The 15,206-nt window shown below is 42.5% G+C and overlaps 1 protein-coding gene across 1 annotated transcript; it reads left to right on the top strand.

Moving 5' to 3' along the window:
• Positions 1-244: 244 nt before the first annotated feature.
• tmem109 (transmembrane protein 109) lies at positions 245-13,994 on the top strand. The gene is made up of 3 exons (XM_060924854.1): positions 245-785; positions 12,787-12,889; positions 13,208-13,994. The coding sequence occupies exons 1-3, from the start codon at positions 597-599 to the stop codon at positions 13,564-13,566; spliced, it is 651 nt and encodes a 216-aa protein (XP_060780837.1). The 5' UTR covers positions 245-596; the 3' UTR covers positions 13,567-13,994.
• Positions 13,995-15,206: the final 1,212 nt, after the last annotated feature.

Genomic DNA, 15,206 nt, shown 5'->3' with positions numbered 1-15,206 from the left:
GAGAACCAAATTAAACAAATAAGATTTAAAAAATTATAGTTAATTTATTTATCAAAGAAAATGATCCAATATTATATATCTGTGAGTGGAAAAAGTATTTTGTATTCAGTAAGTCAGTGTAAATACTAAAGCTAGACAATGACTGAATTTATCAGTAGATGGCAGTATGGAGTCATTTTTAATCCCTGAAACCACAGGCTCGATCCTAAATGGCTCCATATTGAAGATAAAATGGACCAGTGTAAACACCATTATTCCTGATGTAGTGCACTTATCTAGGGATGTAGGGAGCAGTTTGGGATTTAGCCGCTGAATGTCTACTAAAGGCGTTGATGGTTGGAAGTTAGGTTGTGTTTTTGTCTTATTTTAACTTTATTTGTTTTAGGTTTTAAATCGAGGACAGAGGTCTGGTCGAGTAAACGTCTTAGTGCTTCACTTTTCCAAACCTTGTGGAGTTCCGGTTTCCTCGAGTGCTATCTGCATTACTTACTTCCGGTATTGTTTTTAAGAATGTTAGATAGTTATTGCAAGTGATCAGGTTATAGTTACGGAAGAGAAGACGCACTGAAAGCTGCATCAGTAGTTTAGGCTGTAAAATGGCCAAGTTTTTTGTGTCGCTGGTGTTTATTTTATCCACGCTGACTCGTGAGAGAGTGTGTGCTGTATCAGAAACAGCCTCGAGCATGTGGCAGAGTGCACACTCCGCTGTGAAGAGCCTCGGTGATGATGCTCACTCCTATCTGGTTTCCCTTTTCGGTAAACAAACAGTCGAGACGCTGCTAAAGGTAAGAAGACTGAGTGTTTATCCTTAAATACCAATTAAAAATCTGACCAGTCTGACTAACTCTAGTAAGACCATCCTCCCACGTGTAAAACGAAGCGTCATTCAGTGTCAAGTTTATATTGGTATTAAGTGTCACCTTTATCATGTGCACTCCTGGTATGGGGAGAGCGGGGAAACTTGTGACAGGGGAGACCTGGGGCAGTTTGTATTCCCATTAATTAAAGTGCATATTCTGGACCAACTCGTTTTTGTTTTTTTTTTAATATGAAAGTATTTAAAACAAGGACCTCTTGTTTTAAATTTTTGTAATGGAGTTCACATGCGGCCTTTCTGTGTGGAGTTTGCATGTTCTCCCCGTGTCCGCGTGGGTTTCCTCCGGGTGCTCCGGTTTCCCCCACAGTCCAAAGACATGCAGGTTAGGTTAACTGGTGACTCTAAATTGACCGTAGGTGTGAATGTGAGTGTGAATGGTTGTCTGTGTCTGTGTCAGCCCTGTGATGACCTGGCGACTTGTCCAGGGTGTACCCCGCCTTTCGCCCGTAGTCAGCTGGGATAGGCTCCAGCTTGCCTGCGACCCTGTAGAAGGATAAAGCGGCTAGAGATAATGAGATGAGATGAGTTCACATGCGGCGGCACGGTGGTGTAGTGGTTAGCGCTGTCGCCTCACAGCAAGAAGGTCCGGGTTTGAGCCCCTTGGCCAGCGAGGGCCTTTCTGTGCGGAGTTTGCATGTTCTCCCCGTGTCTGCGTGGGTTTTCTCCGGGTGCTCCGGTTTCCCCCACAGTCCAAAGACATGCAGGTTAGGTTAACTGGTGACTCTAAATTGACCGTAGGTGTGAATGTGAGTGTGAATGGTTGTGTGTCTACGTGTCAGCCCTGTGATGAGCTGGTGACTTGTCCAGGGTGTACCCCGCCTTTTGCCTGTAGTCAGCTGGGATAGGCTCCAGCTTGTCTGCGACCCTGTAGAACAGGATAAAGCGGCTAGAGATGAGTATGTCCCTTTACTGTGGGTGGTAAAAGCACTTCACAACTGTGGGTCTCCCAACTGGGCTTTCTTCAAGAGCAGAAAAAGGAACAAATGCAAGAACATTGTCATTCCTTACATTTCTGGTCTATCTGAGAAACTCAGGAGGATCTTCTACAAACACATTCCGGTACATTTCAGACCCAGTAACACCCTGAAGCAGAAACTGGTCGACCCTAAGGACAGAATAGCCAGACACAAACAGGGCAACGTAGTGTATGCAATTCAGTGCAGTGAGGAATGCACGGACACGTATATTGGGGAAACAAAACAACCGCTTCACAGGCGCATGGCTCAACACGAGAGCTAGTTCCTCAGGCCAGGACTCTGCTGTCTATCTTCATCTTAACAACAAAGGACACTCATTTCAGGATTGCAACGTACGCATTTTAGCCAGAAAGGATCGTTGGTATGAGCAAGGAGTTAAAGAAGCCATTTTTGTTAACCTGGAACAGCCATCACTGAACAGAGGTGGTGGTTTAAGGCCCTGTCCACACGGCAATGGATTCAGGTGAATCTGATAAAATTGTTTATCGTTTCGGCCTGGCGTCCACACGGCACCGGCGTTTTGGGTGCCCCAAAACGAAATCTTTTGAGAACGGGTTCCAGAGTGGAAAGATCTGGCAACGGCGCTGTTGCGAAGTCGTCTGGATGAGTAGAACGGATTTGTTTACGATGACGTCACAACCACATGTGCTTCACGCCGGGTAGAAGTGTAAGGCCCAATCCCAATTCTAATTTCTACCCCTCCGCCTTCCCCTCCGCCTTCCCCTTGGCCCTTCCCCTTGAAACTGAGCTACAAGGGATAGGGCTTGAAATTCAACCCTTACGTATTGGGATAGCCCTTCAACGATCGCATACGTCATCGCGTACCTCCGTCAGCGTTTACGTTAGCAAAACGCGACCAAATGCGTCATTGGCTGCGACCAGCCGCTACAGTCAGAGCCAGAACAGAAATCTCTGCTGGCAGGGTGTGATTTGTTAACTAACACCACTGAATGGGATATCTTTGGCGCTTAGTGCACCACATCCGACAGAATGAGGTGTCAGAACACTCATGTAAACAATAAAAGCGAGAATAACAGAACAAAACGTACGCAGTCAAGCAACCGAAAACAATACTCACTCCCAAAGCTTTTTAGCAGCAGCTTGGATTTCAGAAATCGCTGCTCATTCTCAGCTCGAAAGCGAATCAAGCGGCGTGTTTCCTCTGGATAACAACTTAAAACACGTAAATAATGGAGAAAATACATTTATGACAATCTTTCGCCGCAGGAAACGCCATCTTTCTTAAATCCGCATGAAATCTCGCTGAAATCCGCATGGCATTGTGGGAAATCACTCAAACCCCTTCGTTCGGAGTCAGCTCCAGGAAAATCTCCGTTTGGAGGGGTACAGAAGCCCTACCCCTTCCCCTACCCCTCCGCGTTAACTGGGATTGGGATACCCCTACCCCTTCACGTGAACGCGCAAAATGGAGGGGAAGGGCCAAGGGGTTGGTCCAAGGGGTGAAATGGGATTCGGCCTAACTCACTCGATGCGAGTTGTCAACAAATCTTATAACTTGGTTCATGAAACGCGCTTACAAAATATTTTCACTGTGAATATTTATTGTGTAATGGTGCAAAGTGAGAGAGAGAGGGAGAATAGCCCTTAGGGCAGAGTCAATCCCGCCAGCAAAAATAGGGGAAAAAAAGGAGCGATCTCACCTCTTCAGATGTTGGTTTAAGTCCTACAATACATTCCTCAAAAAGGGCGTAGAAGAACAAATTAATCCATCAACGTGTAGCATTCAATTTATTCCGGACCATTAAAGACGCCGCCTTCCGCGTAGAATCATACGTCATCCTCGCCGCCATATTGGATGGGTCAAAGCGGAGAATAAAGATGCCTCATTCATGTGCTGCGTTTAACTGTACCAACAGGTTTGCCGTCCAAACGAGATCACATGGGATTACCTTTCACAGGTGAGACTGGAAAAATACTTTTCATTGTATTTGGTCATTATAACGTAATTTTACGAACAGATTTTTCTGACTGTGGCTAATATGAAGTCTCGCGCATAATAGTTTATGTGCATGCGTCCTTACTACTTCTATTATTCTGGTGTCTCCGATGGGACCGTCTTACAGTGCACCTAGAGGTGTGGCATGTGTATTACATCGTTTTCAGCAAGCGTTGCGTTGCCATATGTACCTGATATTTTACTGATCCGTTGCCCATGTGGATGCGATTATTATTATTATTTTTTTTTTTAAATCTCGTTGTCGTGTGGATGTAGCCCAAGACTTCATTTATCAGCCACCTACAATGCAGTCCTTGGCACACTTCCCAGACAACTGAATGCACACCAAAACCCAGCTGTTTTCAGTGACTCACAAGAGGATAGAGAGAATCAACAATCCATCAATCACCCCAATGACTCTGTAGGCCATTCACACCCAGCCCCCAGTGACCCACACCAACAGGATGACTCAACCACAGGCGATTGCTCAAAGGGTGTTTTCACACTTGGTCCCTTTCAGCCATCTAACCGAACTCAGATCGATGACTCAGCATTTTTTGCGCATATGTGAACACTCCAACCGTACCCAGACCCCTTTAAAGCGAACCAAACTGAGACCACCTCAGGAGGTGGTCTCAGTACGGTTCGCTAAAAATCAATGGTACGGTTCGCCTAATCTGCGCATTGTGAACAAAAAGCACACCGGGTTCACTTCGCCTTTTTCACTGTAGTTTAACCTTCGTTTGCCGTAGTTGGTCACATGACTGTAGCAGGGAAACTTAACTTCCTTTTGGAACTTCTACAGTGCGAAATCATTCCGTTATAACTTTCCCCAGTTCGCCTAATGTGCGCGTGAGTTTCTCCCCCTCGTGACAGCACGATGCAGCTCAGCCTCAGTGGACTTCAATGGCATTTGGGAGCTAGTATGCACTTTCAATATCAAAATGCAAGACGATTATTGGACAAATACTGCGAAAACGCCCGCCCACGGAGTCTCATGGACTCCCAGCCTCAGTGGACTTCAATGGCATTTGGGAGCTATGCGCTTTTCAATCTCAAAATGCAAGACGGTTATTGGACAAATACTGCGAAAATGCCCGCCCACGGACTCCGAGCCTCACAGTGGGAGGGACATGGCAGTTTCTGCGAGGAGACTGGTGATTGGTGAAAGCGGCCGGATATTTTCTTTGACAGCTCGTTTCAAATATAGACAGGCAGCGGTGAATTTCAGTTCAGTCCCATGCAGATTCGCAAGTGCTGTGGTGTATTGTAAGAGATCAGTTTACATTTCGATTTCATTCATTACATACGGATTTTACCAGCTTTTTTAGTTTGTATATATTTTCATTGTAAATATAGTGTTGTCAAGTTTGCTATTTTAGTTCCAGAAATTGCGTTTATTTGAGTGACTGAACTTGAGGGGGCTAGTCAGCTAGCAAGAAAGCTGCGCACGGATGCCGAGCATTGCTGAGTTAATTTTGGCGAAGCCATTTGCCAGTCTTCCTTTCGAGGAAAAAATTAAAGAGCAGGGTAGACCAACGTCTCAAATTGACTTGGTGAAAAAGGTGGGGAATAATACTCGTTCCTTTCAGCTCTCCTGGTACGAGAAAGTGAATTGGCTAACAGCAAGTGACCCACATCAACAACAGTAAATAGGCTACTTTAGTAATATGTCATGGATGGACCAAAAATATAGAATCTATTTAAAATGTTTATGCTGAGTATATTATATTGGAATATATATTTTTCTGGATATGAATTAAACACAGCTACAATTTGGAAAACATTTTTAAACAAAAACACAGCCGAGAACATTTCACACTACAGACCTGGATTAAAAGTGAAGGGTTATCAAAATTGTCAATAAAACATTTCTCAGTCAAAATAAGTAAAATATAGGGAAAGTGTCATTGAATGAAATGTGTGGCACCCAGCTCTGTTTCAGGGATGCAAACAGCGCGCCTTTTGGTGGATGCCGCCTTTTTCACGGCTGAATCGCGCAGATCCGATTTTTTTTTTTTTTTTTGGGGGGGGGGGGGGGGGGGGGGCGTTGGAGTGTCTGATTATAATTTCAAAGTAAATTCTGTATTAAAATGACTAAATAAGCAAATCCATTACAGTCCATGAAACAGGAAGTATAAGGATGAGAAAAAAAACAGTTTAAATCGGGAAGCTGCGCACTGCACAAATGTGCGCAGCTTCCCGATTTAAACTTTTTTTTTTTTTTTTTCTCATCCTTATACTTCCTGTTTCTTGGACTGTAACGGATTTGCTTATTTAGTAATTTTAATACAGAATTTACTTTGAAATTATAATCAGACACTCCAACGCCCCCCCCCCCCCCCCCCCCCCCAAAAAAAAAAAAAATTTGGATCTGCGCGATTCAGCCATGAAAAAGGCGGCATCCGCCAAAAGGCGCGCTGTTTGCATCCCTGTGTTTGGCTCCCCAAGGTCAGTGCTTGTGCCTATTCCAGAACACTCTGCTGTTACTGCTGAGGTTCCTGACAAAGAGCTGCTTTCAATAATGATCAATTTTTAAACAACATGCCACAATTTTGAAAATATAAAATGTTAAAATATACCCCCCCCCAACACCACCATCATGTATATTGGACAGTAGGCTAATGGGCCAAAAGAACCTGTTATTTCACAGTTTGTGACCCTGCCAACAATCAGCCAGATCAGAGGCAAGAGTATGGGCAAAACTGATGTGTTTTTTCTTTTAAAATCTGGAAATATCGTAACCGACCAGCCTCCCCTGTTTGAAAGACTACCAGCCGCCACTGGACTCAACAGCCTTAGGATTGCTTTTCATCCATGAGAGGATAAATACCTGATACTCCCTATTTAGTCAGACAGAACTGAAGAAGCCTTTTGGATGAGAGGTGAAACATTTTCAAGCAAGTCCAGTTGCTTGCTTTTACCACCCACAGTTTACTATGACCTGGATGACTGAGGGCCCGTCCACACGAGTACGTTTTTGTCGAATCCGCATAAATACTTTATCGTTTCGGCCTCGCGTCCAGACGGATCTGGCTTTTTCGAGGTGTGAAACCGGTATTTTTTGAAAACGGGTCCCAGAGTGGGAAAATCCTAAAACGCTGGATAGCCCGGAGTCGTCTGGACGGCGAGTGCGGATTTTTTTCAGAAACGATGATGTATAAGCCCCGCCTCTCTAACCTTTAACCTCAGCTGCCGCCGCTAGACGCGTCATAACAATGGCGGACTACAGGCTTGTGCTCATACTGCAGAAACGTCCAGTGTGACACGAAGTAGAAGTTCCACTTCATTGTCAGTCCACACAAAAGACTCTCCTCTTCCTCTGAGTTGCGCTGGCCATGATCGTCCTCTTCTCGTGTTATGAGCTTGTTTTGTAAACAGCGCGTGACCTTTATACGCATGCTCCATGGCTTCTCTTCCGGTTTTAGTGTATTGGTGTGGCGGCGTCACGGCGCCACATACAGGCCTGGCATATGTACTACAGCGTTTTGGGTCGTTTCCAGTGAATCCGTGTGGACGCAGATATTTCTGGAAATGACGCTGTGTTTACGGAGATTTTTATTTTTTTTTTAAACGACAGAGTATTGGGTGAGGCCGCGTACTCGTGTGGATGGGCCCTGAGAATCTTCCCAGACATATGTCCCTTTACACACTCATCCAGAAGGGTAATTTTGCACAAGGCCATCTGTCTACAGCAGAAAAAAATAAAATAAAACGCGTCTGGAAAAATCCCAAGGGAGTCTGGAGCCAGATTCGTGACGTTATCTGCGGAAGCACGAGCAGGCTGCGCGAGCTTTGCACAGTTTCAGTGCACAGCCTGTGTAGCCCAAGCGCTCCCATTTCTCTCTCATTGTCCGGTCTTTTGGAAAATGGTGAGTACTAATCCCGTTAAGATTGGTGTTGCTACACCTTCTTACGATACATCTGTTAACCATTTTGATAATTGTGCGTTGAAGAAATTTGCAGAAAACCACCAGGTTGTTTTCTCATAAACAAACCAGCGCTGATGTAGGATTCAGAGGGAGGCGTCCCGCACGCGACGTCACAAAAATCAGTGTTTGCCGGGAAATTCAAATGGCAAGTTTTTTCAGAGGTGGACCAATTCACCTCAAATGGCTTGATTTCAACTGAATTTTTCTGGTATTGCGCAAGGTAAAAAAAAAAAATTGCAGAGAATACAGAATGTTAGATATTTGACCAAAGTTTAATATAAAATAGGAGAATTACATTGATCTTGCTCCTGAATTTACCTGTGATGTGCCCTTTAACTTCTTGGCTGCCACCCATAATTAATAGGCCATTTGCAGGAATTGGTCACGTGTCAATTTTCTCCATAGCAGCAAGCCCGTGGTGGGCAAGCTAACTTGACATTCCTTGACAACCATAAGAGTTTGGCTGGTGATGCAAAGCAATCCATTTCTATAATGGCTGTTTTTACCTTTTCTACTGTTTTTGACCCGAATTTGTGTGTACTTGGAAAAAGTTTGTGGTTTTAACTTCTGTCGTAAGTTAAAGCGAATCATTGGGGAATAAATCTGCTTCTTATTGGCTAAAAACACCTACAGATATCTGTATTTTCAAGAATCTTCACACATTAAGCGAATGATAAAGGTAGAAAAGGAGCAATTATAAGTTATAAACATACCTGAGAAATCTGCCATTTCGCACGTGAATTTCTTTCGGTGGCGACCAACTTGAGTCCAAAAAACTCTCTTTTACGGCCAATGATTCGCTTTAACTTGCGACAGAAGTTAAAACCACAAACTTTTTTTCCAAGTACACACGAAAATTCGGGTCAAAAAACACAGTAGAAAAGGTAAAAACAGCTATTATAGAAATGGATTGCTTCGCATCGCCAGCCAGACTCTCTTTTATAGTCGTCAAGGAATGTCATGTTAGCTTGCCCACCACGGGCTTGTTGCTATGGGGAAAATTGACATGTGACCAATTCCTACAAACGGCCTATTGTAATGTGCTGGGTATGTAGGACAAAAATAGGTCAAAATTGAGAGATTTTGATAATCTTTCTCTAACTTGTTCAGAACTTTGTTTTTTTTTCTATACAAATGTTAAAAAATAAACACTGTTGTAGAGTAAAAATACCTTTTTTTTTTTTTTTTTTTTTTTTTTTTAAATAAACAAACAACTTCAAAAACATCATTAAAAAAAAAAAAAAAACAAGACAACTGGTCTTGTCAATGAGAACCTGTCCATAAACATGAATTACTAGTACTTGAAAACACAATGTATACCAAGGGTCCATGTATAGAGATCTTGCATGTGACGTTACAGCCGATCCAGATTGTAACAGACGTCATCTTGTCGGTCAAACGCCATATTTCCGCCTTCTACTTCATTCTGGGTCTACTTCTGCTTCTACCTTTTCTTCTGGAAAACCCTACTATATACAATTCTACTACAACGGCTGCAGCTACAAGCTCTCTCTACCTGTGCACGTTTTTTGTGTGTATTTTTGCGTGTTGTTCGTCTGTACCGGACTTCAATATCCACTACAACCATATGGACTTACTGGACATTGGTTTCCAGCAGAAAATGACGGTTTGTAGCAATTTCCATCGCATGCACAACATTCTGGACGAGATAGCGAGACCAGCGGGGTCTCCGTGGATTGTTATCGGGTCTGGCAGGCGAAGGAGGCAGCGTCGGGAGCGGAAACGGGAGCGAGGCTGCAGGCAGAGCCGGCCTGTTGACTAAACTCAGAAAACAGCTACTCAAACCTCCACTGCCAAGCCTCTACCTCTCCAACGCCAGATCCATGGTAAACAAGACGGACGATTTGGAATTACAACTGGAATTACCTTATTCTATTCTATAATCGGCTGGTCAGTGCTATACTAGATACTACTGATATATCTAGTATCAGTACTAGTACTCAATACTTAAGTGACTTACCCGTCCAATGAGGATTGTTATTTTCTTGTTTACAAGATGCCACATCTGAGGGGGGCTGACAAATCCTGAATTTCTGTAAAGATAACTGTCCAGAGATTTATAAGCACGCAGTGCTTCACCACTGAACAGCGAGGGAAAGTTAATGAGGTAATTATACACATCTGGGTATTCCACCTCTGGCAGTTCCATATCCACTGACACGGTCGTGAAAACTACGTCCGGTAAGCCATAAGGGTCACTAATCCATAGGTCGTTTATTTTAGACATGTATCTAGTTATTTGTTCATTAGAAAAATGAGCCGTGTAGTCCGTCGGTTGAAATTGATCCATTTTGTACATGAGTGCAGCAGTATTCAGCGGTGTTTTTTTAACGACAAAATGGCAGCTGTGTACTTTCCGGTCACGTGACTGCAAGATCTCTATTCAAAGTGTTCCGTGTATTCCATGTCTGTCTGTGTGCTTCATTGTCGTCAAAATGCCAGAACTGGCTAATATACATTTTGGTTTCCCTGATTATCATCATCATTATGATCATCATGCTTATCCTCACCATCCCCTCCTCCATCAGCCCCAACAACAGCAGCATTCTCAGTCTCGCTATCTCCTCTCATACCATGTCCTCCACCATGTGCACCACCCACGTACATGCACCCTACCACTTCGCCTGCATGGCCCTCTCCCTCTTGGCATTACTCTTCCACCACCTTTAGTTCTACCTCTACCAAGGCCTCTAGCTACAGCTTGCCTCCTACCTCTGATGACCAAATCAGGTATGCTGTCCTCACTGCCGTCACCTAGATGATCCATCAGCACCACTGCCCTGATGATCACTTCCACTGCTCTCATTTCCACTTTCATCCTCATCACTACTTCCCAATTCTATGTTCTGTGTCTCCCTAAATATTATATACACTTCTCCTGCAGTATATCTCTTTCTTGCCATAATTTGCTCCAAAACACACTAAAAGAGCAAAAAAAGGTAAATAACGCACTGTCAGACAATGAATACAGGGTCATGTGACTGTGTTTTGGTATGGGGTACAAAACATTCAACTGGAAAAATGTTTTAGGCATTGACTGCAATTCATATGGTGCCACTGTGAAGTTAAAGTAATGTCACGTAAGATGCATAAAAGGTGTTTATGACGAGTAGCGTACGTCATAAGGCACAGCGGTAAAAGATTTTATGACTTACGTGACTCGTCCAAGGGCATTGAAGGGGTTAATTTCAACCAATCAGGTTTTAGATTACATCAGAATTAGATGCTGCCCCTTAGAGTAACCTACTAAATTTGGAGCCACGAATCTGGACACTGTAGTAAGGTTTGTGCAGTTCAGTATTATCAACCAATATTTGTATTTTGTACTTCAGTCCACTTCCATTCTATGGTGTAATGTATGCTGGGGATTTGTTAGGAATTAAAGTAGGTAGCCTAGAGTTACCAAATATAGTATTATTTGTTGAACTTAAATTCTGGGGGGAAAACATTTTTAAACTTTTTTTTCTCTTCAAAATGGCCAGATGGGGAGAGTTGGGACACTTCATGTTACAGGTTTTTCCTTGTGGTTTGCAAAAAAAAAAATTGCTTAAAATTTTTGTTGTTAAAAATGTGTGTCCCTGCATGAGGATTAAACTTATTTCATTCCTTCTTGAGGATGGAACGTTTTTTTTCTTGTCAGTTTTTGGTAAACTGACATATTTTTCTATCGCTGTACCACCATTGTGTTCATACAGTTCATATGTGACAAGTTTGGGTAATAAATAAAAATTAAACATGTAGGCCTAGGTATGTTAGTTTTGTTCTATGTCTTTCCACTATGTCCCAAGTCTCTCAACATAATGTCCCATGTCTCCCTGCAAAGAATAATGACAGAAAAAGTGAAGCCAGTATATATGACAAGCTGAGAAACTAGTGTTGTGGTAAGTCACTTCCTGTGCCAAGACCTGATCTTCCCAGGCAGTCTCCTTTCCCAGTACTAAGCAGGCCCTTGATGCACATTGGGTAGTGCCGATCTCCACTTCAGTAGCCCTTGGTCTCTCGCCTGTTGCATAGCTGGGGTTACAGTGTGGGGCTGGTCCTCTGGTAACCACAAGAGTTTGACTCCCTACTTGCATCTGTATTGTGGCGTGCCTCACTAGATGGCAGTAGGTACCATTTTGATGATCTTTGGTATGACCCAACTGCTAGTAGAACTTGCGATTCCAGGTTGAGAGGTGGACACACTAATCACTAGGCCATCTCACGGTCAATGTTGTGGTAAGAGGGTTTAGTAAATCCTCTTTAATGCAATATGAATGTGGCGCTACCTGCAAAGACTTTCACACAATCTACAAAAGCTGAAAACTTGTTTCAAGTCTCCCCTGTTGACACTTTGCAGGTACATACTTGCTGGTTGTAACCCAAACAATCTAGATAAATCTTTGCATTCCAGGTATTTTTAGGATGGTGGAGAGGCAGTGACACTGACACATGATAGTGAGTGTTTGGTATACAGAAGCACTGGGCAGTTTAATCCCCATTTATAAAACCAGCCGAACTTGGTGGTCCACGTAGACAGCTAGAAACTCGAGCTCATCATTTCCGTTCACAAATTGTTCCATGCAATTTCTCACTCAAAAAATCCCAGCAATGCTGATGGATCTGATACTCATAGCAGTGTCATGACTGTGCTGATAATCATACAGAAATCTAGATCAATCTAGAATTTTGATCTTGCATATTTGGCACAGGCTCACTAAAACCGGACAGTTGAAGATTGGATAAAACCTCACCTGGTCTTTTTCCAATCCACCCAGTTTAAGCGAGTCTGTGCTGACTGTAGCCTCTGATTCATGTTTTTGGCTGGCAGGAGTAGAACCTGATTTGGTCTTCTGCTCTTGTGGCCCAGCTGATTATCTTTCCCCAGACCAATTTGCAGGTTGCAGAATCTGCATGCAAGTTGTTTACCTTTGTGGCAAAACTTGGTTTCCTGTTGTATCCAGTGCGAAGCCTACAGATGTCAGGGCATGTTTGAGAGCCACAGTGTTCTATAGGTAATATTGTCTTTGTTGCTTTAAACAGACTATAGGGGATGCAATAAAAGTGACCTCACAGGCCGCAGCTCACGCTCTGAATGTAGTGGCAACGTACATCACAGATTTTCTGGGTGCTGCTGGAGTTGATGGTGAGTTTATATAATAATGTTATTACTTTAAATATCAATAATAAAGTCCACACAAGTTAACAGCCATTAATGGAGGAAACAATATGAATTTTTGTATCTTGTGTATTTTTAATTGCATTCATAGAAGGTGAAGGTGTATTCATTTATTAGTAATGTTTTAAAATCACATGGATCACTAAAAACTTTGACAAGCCACAGATTTCTTTCTAGTCTTTGCAGACACAACTTCATCTTGCCCAAATATTTCTTGAGTTAAACATTAAAAGAGTTGGGTTAATAGATTACACCTTTTCTTTCTTTCTTTTTTTTCCCTCCTAGGTAAACTGCCTATAAAGCGCTTCACCCCTGAAGGTGTAGTCTTTGTGACTCAGTGGGCCTTGCTGGCATTGCTTGGATACTGGCTGCTGTCCTTGGCAGTTTGTCTGCTTGCAGGCATTGTGAGACGAACTTTGTTTCTGCTAAAAGTCGCCTTTGCCATTGTCACGTTTGGGTTGATTGTGAGTGATGGTGGAGCCAGTGCAGAAACCACAGCGATGAGACTAGCTGGCCTGGTGTTCGCTTGTGTCCTGCTGGGCATCGGACCCTCATCTTTCAGGGGAGACCCCAATGCCCACCTGGAGCAAAAAGTCAGGGTGCTGGAGAAACGGCTGCGAGAGATGGAGAGAAAAGAAGAATGAGAGCCTCTAAAATTCAATAAAGGATGGGGCTAGAGTTAACCTGGACCTGCTAGCTCTAAGGAACAGGGATTTTAAATCTGTATTACCTGAATGGATGTGAGCATGTCATCAATTCAGTAGTCTGTTATTCTTTTTGAATGTTTCATACACTCCTACATGAAGTGAGTGACATGTTGGAGCAGTGAAAAAACAAGATGTCGAGTTACTTTCGTAATCGTGTTGGAAAACACTGATTTAGGGCTGGGAGTTGAACTGATATTTTTATTATTGGGTAAATATTTATCCAGTTTAATGTTACATTCAGAAAAATGGAGTACTTGAAGTGGATTGTGGTTTATTTGCATCTTATTCAGTGTGTGCATGTTTTTTCTTTAAAATGGACATTGTTTTTTCTAAAATGCTGCATAATTAAATGGGAGTTTGTGGAATTCAATTTTTTTTTTTTTTTTTTTTTTTTAAAGTCTAAATACTTATTGATTTACTGATTTAAATGAGACCCTTAACTCAGTCTTGGTTTAATTTAAACAGTCATATAATTGCTGATTCAGGTTAAAGCACTTTTTTAATTAATCCAAGTTTCAGTTATAAACAAATTTCTCTTTCTGAAGTGCATTAAGAATATGGATCTAGAAGTATAATTAAATCAGACAATTGAAGTTAGGTAAGACATGCTTAGAAAGCTCTCAGGGTTTGTCAATCTTGTATACAAATGATTCATATGAAGGCAAGAGGAATTATCTCTGGAATTAAAATTTGCAGCTACATTTAGCCCATGGTGGAGAACCAGTTATGTTAAATTTATGTTCTGTCTAAACCGGATTTTAGTTAACTAGCACAACAGCACAAACCAACTGTCAACTCATTGGCTCTTTTATGTTGGAGCATTTTATTTTTATGCTTCCATCACCAAGTGGTGGAGGCTTTCATTTTTCAGGTTGTCCGTGTGTCCATCCATCTGGCCTGGGTTTCCCAAAAGCATCGCAGCACAAAGATCATTGTTAAATAGTAGAGCGAGCAGCACAATGAACTCCCCCCCCCCCCCCCCCCCCCCCCCCCCCCAAGTTAAGATTCTCATAGCGTTAAGAGGCTTTTGGAACACCCACCCCTGTCTGCCCAAGGTTCTCCTCAGCACAATATCTTAAGAACGAATTGTTGAATGTTTGTAGGATTTATATGGAATTATAATTGTAACCAGCAGATGAATTTCTTAGATTTTGAAATTGATCCAAACGGGATCAAGGTCAAATGTCTGGTAGTTTTTTCTTTTAAACTGAAGAAATCCTAAATTGGTTGCTAGCAAATAAAGGCAATTTTCAAAGACCTCCATTTCAAATATTTGAAGAACACCCGAAGAACACTTGCATAAGGGGAAGCTCTTAACATTGTCCTCCGTGGGAACCCTGGTGAATGGGAGCACCTTGTTCCTTTTAGAAAAGCAATATAAATTTATTATTAGCGCAGCCAGTGTCTGGATCCCTTGGAATCCAAAGATGGGTATCAGTCATGTACAGTGGTGCTTGAAAGTTTCTGAACCATTTAGAATTTTCTATATTTCTGCATAAATATAACCTAAATCATCAGATTTTCACACAAGTCCTAAAAGTAGATAAAGAGAACCCAGTTAAACAAATGAGACAAAA

The sequence above is a fragment of the Neoarius graeffei genome, chromosome 7 (genome assembly GCF_027579695.1).
Source record: "Neoarius graeffei isolate fNeoGra1 chromosome 7, fNeoGra1.pri, whole genome shotgun sequence".
NCBI lineage: Eukaryota > Metazoa > Chordata > Actinopteri > Siluriformes > Ariidae > Neoarius > Neoarius graeffei.
The sequence above is the reverse complement of the archived record's forward strand: the minus strand, read 5'-3'. Positions and strand labels throughout refer to the sequence as shown.